At 42.2% G+C, this 15,393-nt stretch overlaps 2 protein-coding genes across 2 annotated transcripts; both read left to right on the top strand.

The window, feature by feature from the left end:
* The first annotated feature begins 3,627 nt into the window (after nt 1–3,627).
* LOC133015057 (phospholipase A and acyltransferase 4-like) lies at nt 3,628–4,727 on the top strand. Its single transcript, XM_061082191.1, has 3 exons — nt 3,628–3,657; nt 4,219–4,321; nt 4,456–4,727. Exons 1-3 carry the CDS (start codon nt 3,628–3,630, stop codon nt 4,725–4,727), a joined length of 405 nt encoding a protein of 134 aa, XP_060938174.1.
* A 5,150-nt stretch (nt 4,728–9,877) lies between these two features.
* LOC133015055 (phospholipase A and acyltransferase 4-like) lies at nt 9,878–15,017 on the top strand. The gene is made up of 4 exons (XM_061082190.1): nt 9,878–9,889; nt 11,201–11,303; nt 12,011–12,270; nt 14,365–15,017. Exons 1-4 carry the CDS (start codon nt 9,878–9,880, stop codon nt 14,506–14,508), a joined length of 519 nt encoding a protein of 172 aa, XP_060938173.1. The 3' UTR covers nt 14,509–15,017.
* Nucleotides 15,018–15,393: the final 376 nt, after the last annotated feature.

The raw sequence follows: 15,393 nt of genomic DNA, 5'->3' as shown, positions 1-15,393 counted from the left end.
ATGTCAACCTTATTTTTATCGCACATTTAAAACAAATGGTTTGACCAAAGTGCTTCTCAAAGAAAAAGGTTCAACAAGAAAACAGCAATATGCGATATATCAAAAATACTGATGATTATAAAATAAAATCTACTGGGATAAAAACCAAAGAGGCCAAAGCGAAGAGTTTTTAACGATGATTGTATCTAGGGCTGAACGATTTGGGGAAATAATCTAATTGAGATTATTTCCCCAAATATTGCGATTGCGATTTAATATGCGATTCTTTTCCGTCAACCGCCCCCCCCCCAGCAGACATGCCACCAGAACTGCGCATCCCCCGAGGTAGCGGGCACGCGAGTGAGCGAGAGAGAGGTGCACCTCGCGCACTCCGCTGCTCAAGTAACGAGACAGTTTTTATTAAATAAAGTTATAAATAAAAAGTACAACTGCATGGATGAACAGTTTCCTGAAGCTAATGACATGATCCCACTCCTCAGACTTTGGTTTTTAACCGTTTCGAACACAAGTCACGTAACAGACAGAGTGTGTGTGTGTGTGGAGCCACAACACAGCAGACATGAGGCGGTGTAAAGACCTCGAGCGTCCCGTTAATGTCCCGGTGGTCGTGCAGCGGTATGGAGGCGCCGGGCCTCAGCAGGACCCCCCCCCATGCTGAGCACCTCCGTCCCGCAGATGTGCGTGTAGGGGACCGGGGGGGGTCTGGAGCCTCCTCCGGGACGGAGAGCCGAGCTCCGGGGCGCGATGTTCAGGTCCGCCGCCGGCCCCGCGGTCACCAGCGAGATGAGCTTGCTCTGTGTGTCCGTCACGTCAAAGACTTGAGGCCCCTGTAGGTGACGCAGGCCTGCTTCGCTATCTTCTGGATCAGCGGAGTTGTGTTGTCCCACGGTGTGGCTGCAGGTGAGGACAGCAGCCCGGTGCCCTACTCTCGTTCGCACGTCATAATCGCGCACGTTGCGATTAGGAAATCGCGTTGTGTCATATCGCGATTATATCGCAAATGCAATTAATCGTTCAGCCCTAACTGTATCATAAACATTTCATTTCATATAAATGATAGACAAAGGAAAAATGTCTTAATATAACATTATGTATTGACTCCACAAGTTCACATTTTAAACCTTTTGGTATCATTTCATGCAAACAATTTCAGTAGTTAATAACAAATCACGCATGTTTATCTCTCGCCCTGTAAGTGACCTCACCTTGTTTCCTTGTGATTGAGCTTTTACAGGAATCTCACCTGATCGCCATGCGAGCGTCTGTCTGCCAACTGGCTGCCACGCCCCAGCCACCGCCACAAATTCCTGAACGTCGTTCTCACCTGGTTCAACTGGTTTCTTCTATTTAAGACTGGATTTGGGAAAAGCCTGCAAATCACTGACTAAGCATCTCGCTCTCCACCGTATCCCCCCCCTCTCTCAGACGAGGATCGAGCTGCGGACGCACAACCACCAGTCGATAGTTTAAAGACATGAAAAAGAGGAAGGCATTAGCATATCAAAGACCACGGCCCTGTCTGAACCTGCAGTGAGTGTGGAGGAGGAGGAGGAGGAGGAGGAGGAGGAGGAGGAGGAGGAGGAGGAGGAGGAGGAGGAAGAGGAAGAGGAGGAGGAATGAGAGTCCGCCGGTCGAAGCTGGACGAGGTTTTATCGCTGCTCCTCAGTCACAGGAGGAGAGGGAGTGTACACCCACAGGACGCAGATCAGGAGGAAGACGAGGGGGGGGGGGGGGGGCAGACGATGAAACCAGTGCAGGATGAGAGCTGTGCTTTCTGCCTCGGGGCTCTGATTAAACCCAGCACACACATGCTGCAGAGTTCAGGGAGGAAGGTCAAAGGTAGAAGCGTGAGAAGGAGGGAGGTCATGAGTGAAGGAATACAAAGATATGAGGTATAAAATTATATCAGAAAGAAGGACTGAGAGACACAAGGAGAAGAAACTTACCTGGACATCGTCTCGTATTGTATTACAGTTTTTCTGCTTTCATCCCCTGAACCCCAGATATTGTTCTAGAGTTTTTCCTGCCCGCTCCTCAGAGCTCCAGATGAGGTCAGAGTGAGTCCACGTGAGAATACAGCAGGAAAATGTCACTGTAAGCGAGTGGGTGTGTTGATGACGTTTCTAACACAGGACAAGATACTGCAGGAGAAGAGAGCAGAGAGGAATTACATCGAGAAAAAAAGAGTTTTTAAAAATCGGATCTTGGCCCGGGAGCAGGACGTACTGTATCACAGATGCTTTTCATAAAAAGCACAGCAGCATTGATCTGAGGATTTCTCCAATCATCCTGCAGAGCTAAAAGAACGACGGGATGTTCCTGTTCCGATCTCTCAAGGAGGAGAAGTGAAACTTACAGCTCTCCCAGTTTGGACGCCTTCCTGAACATGAGATCTGATCCTCGGGCTGTGACTCACCTGCCAACTCAGTATTTACATCGTGCAAATGTTCTCTCACAGCGTCACAAAGGTTGAAACCTGAACACACCTGCTGCACAATTCACGAGAAATTACTCTCAACTAGTAAAGTATTGTTTCATTAGGGCCGTGCAGGCAGGTTATACAGGTTCTTCAACTGCTGTATTCCAGTGCACATACAAAGGATGCATCAGAAGCTGATAGACGAAGAGCTGAAGACATGGCACCAACGGTGAGTCTCCTGCTGCTCATTAGTTACTGTAGATTCCGTTTTTGGTCCTTTACAGTGAAACATTTTAAATGTTCTTTGTGCGTGACAAGGTGAAGACACAGACATGATGTCATGAATAAGTGTAGATTAAAATATATCAACCTATTTTACCTTGAGTTTCTTCACATAATGTGTGCAAAGTTTTTCACATGAGTAAAATACAACATTAGCATTTTAATGCAGCTTTAAAATGTGGTCAACGAAGGGGAAGATATATAATGACTGATCAGAGCATTTCAGAAACAAAAGGAGCAAACAAAGAAAAAGAGACAGAGAAAGTGAAAGTGAGATATGCAGAGTTTGGACTTTCTGATTTAATGCTGCCTCAACTTCTTCACAACTTCAACAGAACTTCTTGTTGTCTTCACCTCTGATGATTTAATGCTTGAACGACAACTACGTTCATTTTGTGAGAGTAAAATCTAAATGATGATAGAGTTTGTGACGGGAATTTTGGTATTAAGTTATGTTTAACGAAACAAATTACATTTATGTAGAAGAAGTTTACTGAAAGATGTGTTTCTGTGTTCAAGACTGTGGTCAAGAGTGACTCAAGGTAACACTATGCATATTGCTCCTGGAAACATTCAGACGTAGCTTCATCTATTCAGTGCTGAACAAAGGGTTTAACAGCAGGGGCCAATCAAGCATGCAACAAGAGGGTTATAGGTGTTAACTGACCAGAAGACAGGGGTCTGAAGAGAAACAGGTTTTCAGGCTCAAGAGCTTCTCTTGAGTCTGAGCAGAATCAACATGCCATTGTGTTGTAAAACTTCAAAGGAGATCTACTTTATGATGTAGGACCGAATGTCTGAACATCCTGTCAGGACATGCAGAGAGCTGATTGGATAAACTCTATTCTCATGTGAAGGGAGGGGTCAAACTTGTACAAGTGTAATGTGGTTTCATTGTTCATTGCTCTTGCTTGAATCTGTCAGTGATGATAGCAGTTGCCCCCAGCCGCAGCTGGGTAAGAATTAAACTTCCAGATTGATAATTGTTTGCTTGTCCTTGGTATAGAAATTTCCATAACAAGTTCCAACAAACTAATGAAATCAATGGTTTCATTAGTTTTCTCCCATCAAACGAAACACGACCTTTTTTCACATGCACTTTATTCAAACCACTTGGTGAATACAGCACCTGAACACGTGAATGTTAGACACACATGTTGTCTACAATCTAATCGATGTCAAGTGAAGGTTGGTCTCAGTCCACGAAGCTGATGACCACAGGACGTACGTATCTCTGACAAATGTTTAGTGCGCTCCATGAATTACAAGGTGAAACCAAATCTAAACAGATCAAATGGAAACAATGTTGGTTTCAGACTTTTAGGTGTGAAAACGACTCAAGTAAACTTTCCTCCAAGTCCTGATACACAGGGCTGTGTCGTCGTATGACCCTCGTGCTCGCGCACACAAACAAATACAACAGGAAGACAAGATGAAGAGCACTTTTATAACTGCACATTTACATTGACTACATGTCTAGTTTATTATTTAGATTTTTATTTCATGTTTCTTTTTAGTTTAAAGGAAAACCAGGAGACCTGATCGAGATCTTCTGTTGGGGCTATCATCACTGGGCCGTCTACATCGGAGAGAATGAAGTGGTTCATTTAGTTAATGAGGGTGAGTGAAGTGATAACTATATTCACGTTAGAATATCACATGGACATGACGTGTATTTCATGATGGCATCTTCCTCCTTTCCGCTTTCTTTGCCTCCCTGTTCTTCCTGTTTGTCTTTTTTATAAAACACACAGGTGGTCAGTCATCTGGCTGGTTCAAGAATCTGAGCAGAAGCACTGGAAAGGTGAAGCGTGAGAAGCTTGCCAATCTGCTCGGCCTGAAAGGTTACCGCGTCAACAATCTGCTGGATGAAGAGTACGATGCTCGTGATCCTTCCATCATAGTGAAGGAGGCCTATGCGATGGTGGGCCGCGAGCTACAGTACAACGTTGACACTTACAACTGTGAGCACTTTGCTAACGAGATGCGATACGGCAAGGCAGAGTCCCGACAGGTGTGTATCTAACTGTTGTGTTTGTTAACCTCGTTAACTCTTCCACAGCTAAATTAGTGTGTAGATGTTGTGTTTGTTAAAAGGCGATTGACAGTAGACAAGACTTTCTTTTCTGTTTTCTCCACAAAGTGAGTCATGGTCTTGAACGCTCCGCTAACTGAGAAGCTCTCTCTACAACTCTGATATGACTCAAAAGAATCAAAGAGACAGGACTCCTAATAGGTCATTAGGTCTGTTGCTATCAAATTTACAAGTCAACATTTACTTTTAATATCCCCATCTGTTTTGGTAACAGAGCGAGGTGTGGTATATGATTAAAGAATTTTGGTGCCTGATGCCCCAACACTAAAAATATATATACCACCCAATTTTTGAAGATAATTTGTTTTATGGCTCCAGAATCAACCAGAAATGTGATATTTTGCCTGCTACCTGTATAATTATTTCAGGTAAAACTTCGGATCCACTTGTTTTTTGTCATGTTAAACAATTCTTTGTAATGTTCGTACTTGTATTGGTGTTGGTGGTGCGTTCACCTTAATCTGGAGTCTCCTCCGCCTCTGCCGCAAGCCATGCCTCATCCTCTTGCAGTCTCTGGGATAAGTGAAAAAGAAGTCCAGTGGATCCCCTTTTCAGCCTTGTTCTGTTACAGTCTCTCACACAGTGGTCAGGGTCTTCTGGTGGCAACATTCAGCTGTTTTCTCTGAAGACTTTCATCGATCTGACCACCTCTTCACCAGACTGTTGTTTACATTTTTTAATTGCTCCCCATCTCATGGTTGCTGGGAAAGTTGTTTAAATCTTTTCATAGAGTCTCTCCACATGTCCGCGATACACAGCATCTGTTCTCCAGTCATAGCGCATGTCTGTCTCTGGCCAGTCTCCTTATACTCTGCCCCATTTAGGTTTCATGCTGTGGAGCAAGACACTTCTGGTTTCTCTCAAATTCTGCCTTTACTGTTGTACAATTTGGGCCAGTACTTCAACAACTGCGGCCCCTCCTTGTGTTGCTATGTCTGGCAGTTCACTGGAAATTCAGCACATCTCCTCTGGTGTCCAGGCTCTGTAGACATACATCACTGCATCGGCGCCTGCTCTTGGATTAGGCACCTCAATCATTGGGAGATTTTGGACGTTTCATGCTATTGTTCTTGCGGATATGGGAATTTGTCTTTCAGATCCGAAACTGTCTTGTGCCGTGATGGTTGTTGATATGGATGCTGCGCCTGATGTGGTGCGTCCTGTTGTGGCCGACTGTCCTTGGATGTCTCGGTATGAGACATCCAAGGACAGTTGTTTTTTTTGGCTGTTGGTTCAGGTCGCTCTGATGTGCGGCTGAGGTGTTGTTTGTTTCTTTTCCTTTTCCTGATTAACACTTCATTAATGCTATCAGATTTGATTTGGTTTTACCCATCATGTTGTCATATTTTCCCAATTTATTTTGTAGCGTCTGCATATGATTTATACTAAAACTACCACAGTCAGAAAATGCAAACATTGCTACCCACAACAGAAGCTGTTTACAGGAGTCATCACCATGTTTCTCACACATAATTTTTGCACATCCCACACTTCAGTAAAAGGTTTGCTATTAAGTTTCCCCATTTCGATATTAATTTGCAGTCACTCCCTTACCAGGAAACAGAGATCTGTCTAAGACATGAAATTCATTGACATTATTTGACACTGTACCTCAGACGTCAACTCTTGGTCTTCAATACTGTATCCTCCGTAAAAAAAAAGATTGATACCATATAGAACTATCTTCATTCCAAGATCTCACAAGCAGCCTCTTCTCAACCTGGGAGTCGATTACGACTTGCTCTCAGGAGAGGGAGACTTTTGGTTGTTGGGTAATTTAAAATCCCTCACGTCTGTGCAGATATACACTTGGTCTTGAAAGTGGTTTGAAGCATGACTGAGTTAGACACCCCGGACGAGCCCCCAACATTGTTGTGGCAATTTCTACAATCCCACCTTAACAACGAGGAAACAAGACTCAAATCTCTTCCAGTATTGTCACACTTTAATGCCCAGAGCATGGTGCATACGACAAAGGTTAGTTTGTTATATGCACACCGATGGGAAACAGTTCTTTGTATTTATACATTTGGCTCACCCCTCCCACTCTGGTTGGGGTTGTTACATAGTCAAAGGTTTGGATCTTCTGATGACATGAAAACAACAATGCCTTAGTTAAAGCAATCAGGCCAAGATTCATTCAGTAGTACAGGATACAGCAGGATCAAGGTTACATTGTCATTACATCATGATCAATCAAAGGTGAAATAAACATGTTGATATTGTGGTCAAATGTTATATTTCCCTTACAGTTCATAACCTCCAATCTGGATTATTGTAATTCCCTGTATGTAGGCTTAAACAAATCATCCATTAAACGCCTACAGCTAGTCCACAATGCTGCTGCTCGCCTGCTGACTAGGACAAAAAAGAGAGACCATATTACACCCAAGTTGCGCCTCCTAAACTGGCTTCCTGTCTGTCACAGGATCGTTTTTATAATCTAACTTTCAACTTTTAAAGGAGACATATTATGCCCATTTTACCACAAGTTGATATGGTTCCTTGGTGTCTTAATGAAATGTCTGTAACATTTTTTGGTCAAAATACCACAAGGATCATTTAAAATAGCAGCCTTCTTACCCTGTCTAAAACAGCCCTCCTCAGATTGACCTGTTTTGAGTGCTGTGGCAGGTAACTCAACCCGACCGCAGGCTCTGTTTCCTCCGCCTCTCACCCAGCTCCCTGGCTGGTTAGCTCCCCAGCTAAGCCCCCGCCCCGCCCCCCTCTCACCGACCCGCCACCCCCCCCGTCACTCACACACACACATCCACTTTTACGTCTTAAATCTCCCCTTAGCATATTTAAGGTTGTTAAAATAATTTTAAGTCACTGTCCTACATATATTTCTGTATCAGTTTATTATACCTTATACACCTTCTGATAAAGATGTACATTTATTTAAATACATGCATTAGATATGTGTGTATACAGTATATAATTGTATTGTATTCTGAGCGCGCGCACACACACACACACAGACACACGCACACACAGACACACACACAGACACACACACACAGATAGACACAGACAGACAGACAAAGGGATGTGGGGGCTATAGACACGTTCCCGGCTGCCTCCTCGCGCACCTCGGCACCTCCACCTCTCCCGGTGCAGCGAGCACCTCGGCCGGGCTCCCTGTGTGTCTGTCAGCCGGGGGAGTGCGAGGCAGCGAGTGCGAGGCAGCGAGCTGGAGTGCGGAGCGGAGGTCCGGTCGGAGCTCCGGCCGGCGGAGCTCCCCGGGGTAAACAAACACATCCACCAGAAGCGAGCAGCTGACATGGAGCCAGCAGCCCCCCAGCGAGCCCGAGCTGAGGAGGGAGCTGTGGCAGGTAAATCACCCCGACCGCAGGCTCTGTTTCCTCCGCCTCTCACCCACCTGATCGTGAGATCGCGGCTCCTCCGCGATCAAGGAGGAGGCTGCTGGCTCCGCGGCTCCTGCTCCGCGATCACGCAGGAGGCACCGCGGCTCCGTCCTGTCACGGTGCAGGCAGCCGGCTCCACCGCTCCTGCACCGTGACAGGACGGAGCCGCGGTGCCTCCTCCGTGTTCACGGAGCATCAGCCAGGGCCCGAGCTGAGAGGGAGCTGTGGCAGGTAACTCAACCCGACCGCAGGCTCTGTTTCCTCCGCCTCTCACCCAGCTCCCTGGCTGGTTAGCTCCCCAGCTAAGCCCCAGCCCCCCCCCCCTCGAGTTGAGGACTTTACCCTGGTCTCCTCCTCCGCCAGATTTCCACCTCGGGGGGGAGTGGTCTACAGTCCCTGACAAAAGTCTTGTCACTTATCCATTTTGTAGAAACAACATCTTATAACCTGACTTTTAATTAATCCATTGGTTTTAGAAATGGCTCATATGAAAGCTAAAACCCTCCCAAATTATGTTTAATATACTAAAATAAATTTGCTTCACTGAAGAAAGATTGATCATTTAATGAACACAGAAAGGTCAAATTTTGGCAAAACAAAAGTTTTGTCGCCTACAGAGAGTAATGTGAAAATTGAAAAAATAATTTACTTCAAATACAAAAATTTGTTGCATAAGATCAGTGAATTAAGTAGTGGTGCTGTGAGATCCATATTTAATATCTTGTATGACTTCCATGAGCTTGAAGGACTGCATCCATGTGGTTCGACAATGATTCATACAATTTATTGATGAAGTCATCAGGAATAGCAAAGAAAGCAGTCTTCCATGCCTCCCAGAGTTCATCAAGATTATTTGGTTTCGTCTTCCATGCTTCCTCTTTCATTCTACCCCAGACATGCTCAATGATGTTCGTGTCTGGTGACTGGGCTGGCCAGTCCTGGAGCACCTTCATCTTCTTCGCCTTGAGGAACTTTGATGTAGAGATGGAAGTATGCGATGGAGCACCATCCTGCTGCAAAATCTGACCCCTTTAACGATGGGAATGTAAGAGGTAGCTAATACTACTTGATATTTTAGGCTATTGATAGTGCCTTCCACCCTGCAAATCTCTCGCACACCCTCATACTGGATGAAACCACAGACCATGATTTTTCCGCCACCAAACTTAACTTTTTTCTGGGTGAATCTCTGATCCATGCGGGCTCCAGTAGGTCTCCTGCAATATTTGCGGCGGGTGTGATGTAATTCAACTGAAGATTCATCTGAGAAATCCACCCTCTGCCCCTTTTCCAGCGTCCATCCTTTTAGCAGGCTGTGGGCCTTGGCAAATGCCACACGTTTTTTTTAATTGCCTTTTGTTTACAGCTGGTTTCTGGGCACTGATTCGACCATTGAGGCCATTTCGAGACAGAATTCTACAAACTGTCCTGGTTGACACGGGGACTTGAGGTGACCAGGCCTGCTGGAGCTCTGCTGGAGTGGGAAAGGGGCTGGCCTTGGATTTTCGAGCCAACCAACGGTCCTCCCGAGCAGTTGTCTTGCGGGGTCTGCCGGACCTGAGCTTGTCAAAAACATCTCCAGTCTCTTCAAATCTTTTTCTTATTCTTTGTACTTGACGCTGAGACACATTGAAGGTGTCAGGCACCTCAGCAGTGGATCTGGTCTTCAGCCTCTTGATAATCAACGCTTTGGTCTCAGGGTGAATCTTAGGCATGTTGTCAGAGGTCAAGTTGCAGTTGATGTAAAGGTCTGGTGTGCTGGGGTTCTTTTTATACACACCCACTAATTGATTGATCAATTATTGATCACAGGTGAGGCTGTAATCTAGAATTGGGTGCATCATATGACAAGGCGACAGGACTTTTGTCTTTGCAAAAACGGACTCAGTGGGCTTTACCAAGCTGTGAACGTTAGAATGCTTTTCAGTAGTTTCATTTGGCACCAAAACATTACTTCAAAAGCTGTTGGGATTGAAATTAGCCATTTCTTGTAAAAAAAAATTGATTACAAATATATTTGAGGGGCACTTAAAGTCAACTTGTACCCAAGCGACAAGACTTTTGTCAGGGACTGTATAACTGACTTGACGTAGGCATTTACAATAATCCCATTGGACGCACTCAAGCATACAGTTTCTGACAGAGAGGAACCACAAAAAATCGCGGGAGTTGTGTTTTTCCACAGTTTTTGGGATGGTAGACATGCCAGATACCCAAATTAACGTGTAGAAGCACTACAAAGGTGGTATTTTCATAATATGGGCCCTTTAAATCTCTTAACAGACTGGCACTGTCTTATTTATCAGAACTTATTATTATGCACAGTCCAGTTAGGGAACTGAGAACTACCACTCAACTGCTCCTCGACAAACCTCAGACAAGACTAGTACCAAGAGGTGATCGCGCCTCTGCAGTAGCCCCCACCTCAAAACCTGTGGAGCAACCTACCACTTCACATTAGATCAGCCCCGTCTCTAACACAATTTAAATCACTATTAAAAACACCCTTGTTCTCACAGGCTTTTTCCTCGAGTGGAGTGTGTTTAATCGCAGCTGATTTCATATATTTTATTTTATTATTTTTATTAATTTTAATTTTACATTAATAACTGTATTTTATTTGTATTACTTGAACTTTAATGTATTATGTTTTTACTGTCCTTTGGTCGTACCACTCCACCTATAAAGCACTTTGGTCAACCAAGTTGTTTTTAAATGTGCTATATAAATAAAATTGACATCGACATTGACATTGGAAACCAAATCTAAACAGATCAAATGGAAACAATGTTGGTTTCAGACTTTTAGGTGTGAAAACGACTCTAGTAAACTTTCCTCCAAGTCCTGATACATTAGTTGAGTTTCTTTTGTACGTCAACCTGTGGCAGGGCTGTGTCGTCGTATGACCCTCGTGCTCGTGCACACAAACAAATACAACAAGAAGCCACGATGAAGAGCACTTTGATCACTGCACATTTACATTGACTACATGTCCACTTTATCATTTATATTTGTATTTTCATGTTTCTTTTTTAGTTTAAAGGAAATGAAGGAGACCTGATCGAGATCTCCCATAGGGGCCATAAGCAGTGGGCCATCTACATTGGAGTAAATGAAGTGGTTATGTTAGTTAAAAAAGGTGAGTGAAGTGATAATTATATTCACGTTAGATTATCACATGGACATGACGTGTATTTCATGATGGCCCCTTCCTCCTTATGGAGGACCACACATGACTTAAGTATGAATTAATAAATGTAAAGATAAATACAGATATAATAAATGCATAAATAAATAAGGACATGCAGAAATGAATAAAATACAGAAATAAATAAATATAGAAATAAATGTCGTAAATATATTTCCACATTTATTTATTTCCACATTTCTGTGTCCGTATGCTAATGAGAAAGGCGGGCCTAACCGCAGTCTCATGCAGGATTGGTCACAGGAGTGTAATGATCCAGCCCTACTACTTCAGCCTCTAAATGCTGACTGGTGGAGCCCCGGGGCCTGTGTGTGTGTGTGTGTGTGTGTGTAGCTCAGTTGACCAATCCTGCTCGAGACTGGGGTTGGGACCTCCTACCTCATTTACATATGGATATATAAAAATAAAAGTTGGAATAAATGTGGAAATAAATAAATGTGGAAATAAGTTTAAGAGATTGATTCATTTAATTCCGCATTTATTGCCACATTTATTCCAACTTTTATTCATGTATTTATTTATTTATTTCTGTGTTTATTTATACATTCATTTATTTATACTTAAGTCATGTATGGTCCTCCTTTCCTCTTTATTTGCCTCCCTGTTCTTCCTGTTTGTCTTTTCTATAAAACACACAGGTGATCAGTCGCCTGGCTGGTTGGAGAGTCTGAGCAGCAGCACCGGAAAGGTGAAGCTTGAGAAGCTCGCCGCTGTGGTAGGCAATCATCGTTGCCAGGTCAACAATCTGCTGGATAACAGGCGCAAGGCTTGTCAGCCTTCCGTTATAGTGAAGAAGGCCCGTGAGATGGTGGGCCGCAATCTACCGTACAACGTTGCCTCTTACAACAGCAAGCACTTTGCTACTGAGATACGATACGGCGAGGCAGAGTCTTGGCTGGTGTGTATCTAACTGTTGGGTTCGTTAACCTTGTTAACTCTTCCACAGCAATATTAGTGTGTGGATGTTGTGTTTTTAAAAGGAGATTGACAGTAGACGAGTCTTCCTTTCTGTTTTCTCCACAAAGTGAGTCATGGTCTTGAACGCTCCGCTAACTGAGAAGCAACTCTGATATGATTCAAAAGAATCAAAGAGACAGGATTCCTAATAGTTATCTGAAGTACATGTAGTGGAGATACTGAAATTGATACATAAAACATTTCTGATACCAATACATCAGCTGATATATATTCCTATGGTGTCGTTAACAAACCCTGATTACGTAAAAATTGAAATGAGGCTTGATATTATACTGTTTAATTGTAAACTCTACTTCAAATTAATATTAATATAAATAAAGCAAAATAAAGCAAATATATAGAGCGTGAAATGTGTGGAAACAATTAAACACAACAGGAATTTTAATATTCTGAACGTTTATTGCAAAGGAAATACTGATTAATAATGTTGAAAATGCATCTTTTAATATAGTAATAGAAATTGAATGTTATTGTTTTGTAAATCTTTTTAATAAACAGGTTTAATCAGGTAAAGTTTAGTTTGTTTAGTTCAGTTTTTGTAGCACACAGGGAAACCACTTTTTTACATTATGAACATTCGTGTTTATAATAAACTCAGATGCCATGTGAACAGAATGAATCAGAACATGATTTAGAATAGAGTAAACAAGCTTCTGAAACTCTAATCACAGCAGAACAGATGTAGTTAAAACTCATTTTATTGAGCTCTTTATCTATGTATCTATCTATTTATTTATTGAACACAATCTAGTGCAGCTGAATAAATGCAGATGTGAGTCCATTGTGATATTTCAAACACTGCAGGAAGATGAACAAACTCTTTAATCACTGGGTTCATCTGTCACCTTCACTGTGTTGTATACATAATAATCCAGAATGTTAAACCAACCATCTCACAGCCATTAAAGGTCCAGTGTGTAAGATTTAGGTGAAAGGATCTATTGGCAGAAATTTAATATACAATAATCCTAGTGATGTTTCCACTAGTGTGTTTTATCTAAATTGTACGAATTATTGTTTACTTTATAAGTAAAAATATTTTATATGAACATAATTTATATTTAAAATACTATATATTTATATCCTGCGGAAGCGTATTGCATTCAATTTTTTTTTTATCTGTTTTTCGAAATTTTCTTTGTTTCTGTTTTTCCAAGATAAAAATCCTATTTTTCAAACTTTTTTTTTCTTTGGTCAGTTCTGTTATACTTTCAAGAGGCCTCAGCCGAAAAAAGACACGAGAGATGGTCCTTGAAACGGGACATCACACCTGTTTATTTTCCTTCACACTTTTCTCTATCGATACTTATCGATACTTTTTACAGTTCACACATAACAACACTAGAGAGACCTTTCTCGGGTGAGGCCTCCTGACAGTATAAGAGAACAAACGTTGGGCTACATTAGTCTTTTGTAGTTCACTGTTATTTATACAGAAGGAGAGTCTGACAGTTTAAAGCGACCCTACGTCTATGGAAGCTATATGTCACTTTCAAAATAAAAATATGGAAAAAAAATTTAGCGAAAAACAGTATCTTTATCTGGGAAAAACTGGAAAATAAGAAAAGTTTGAAAAACAGGATTTTTATTTCGGAAAACACGGAAAAAATTACAGAGCTTTTTTCTCTTTTTTTTTCAAGTGAAAGCGATACGCTTCCGTAACATCAGGAGCAGGTCCTCTCCATGTTTTTTAAGTAGCCCAGACTGGACAAACTAAACCTTTTGAGTTTCTATGACAACTGAAGCTGACACAGGTTCACTCTCATGTTTGGAGGGGGGGGGGGGGGGGGTGAGGGGTGTGCAGCTGCAACCTGACACTTCACCACTAGATGTCGCTAGATTCTAAACATTGTACTTATAAGTGTGGTTTCATAAGGGGACTGTGGCAGAGCTTTACTGAGTGACATTCCACTTGTCCAGATTCTATTTGAATGAAAAATTATCAAAATGTTTTGACCTTCAGATTGTCAATTGTTTAAAAAAATTATGGTTTATCTCAACTTGTCTCTCACAGGTGAAAAAAACCTCTTTGATTGCAAGCATCACAGGCGCCATTGTCGCCTTGGTAACCGAAGGCTCCGTGGTCGCCGTAGGATTCGCAGTAGTCGGGGCACTTGCTGTCTGTAAAGCTCTGATTCGCAGATGTTCCAGCAGATAAGAGGAAGAGGAAGACAACAAGAAAAAAACAAGAACAAATCACAAAAACTGGCAACAATGAATGTTGGCATGTAACTGACAGTGATTATGATTTAAACTTTTTAAATAAACGATTTCACTTGTGTAATCTGGAGAGAAAAAGGTTGTTGTTCAAAACAGTTAAAAGACTTGACTTGAATCAGATAAAACAATAAGGCATTAAATCATCTGGATGATTAGACTAAAGACACATCTCTTCAGACTTCACCTTGGATAAAAGATGAAAAATATATACTTCTATATCTGTTTAGTTGCACCTCTATATATCTAGTAGCACTTATATAACACTTACATATAGCACTTTGTAGTTTGGCTTTCTTGAAGCAAATTGTACTTGATTCTTGTTGCTCTGGGTTTGTTCTCATGGTTGATGCTCTTATTGTGACTTTGGATAAAATCATCAGCTAATTGAAATGTAATATGATGTGATGTGAGGGATATTTCTTTATCTTTCACATAATTTTTCACTTTTTAAAGGGATCAAATAATCATTTGCACAGAATTAATTGGCAATAAAATAATTTAAAGATAAACTTCTTCAGTGTAAATTATTTTTCTCATTTTAAAAATATATTTAGAAATTACATTTATCACATGTTTTTTACCTTCCTCCTTTCCTCTTTCTTTGCCTCCCTGTTCTTCCTGTTTGTCATTTCTATAAAACACACAGCTGGTGACTCATCTGGCTCGTTTGAGCTACTGAGCAGCAGAGCAGAGGTGAAGCGTGAGAAGCTCACCGACGTGGTCAAAGGACACCGTTGCCAGGTCAACAATCTGCTGGATAAGAAGCGCAAGTCTCTTGATCCTTCCGTCATAGTGAAGGAGGCCTGTAAGATGGTGGGCCGTG

The sequence above is a fragment of the Limanda limanda genome, chromosome 12 (genome assembly GCF_963576545.1).
Source record: "Limanda limanda chromosome 12, fLimLim1.1, whole genome shotgun sequence".
Taxonomy (NCBI): Eukaryota; Metazoa; Chordata; class Actinopteri; order Pleuronectiformes; family Pleuronectidae; genus Limanda; species Limanda limanda.
Note: the sequence above shows the minus strand (reverse complement) of the source record. Positions and strands in the feature narration are given on the sequence as shown.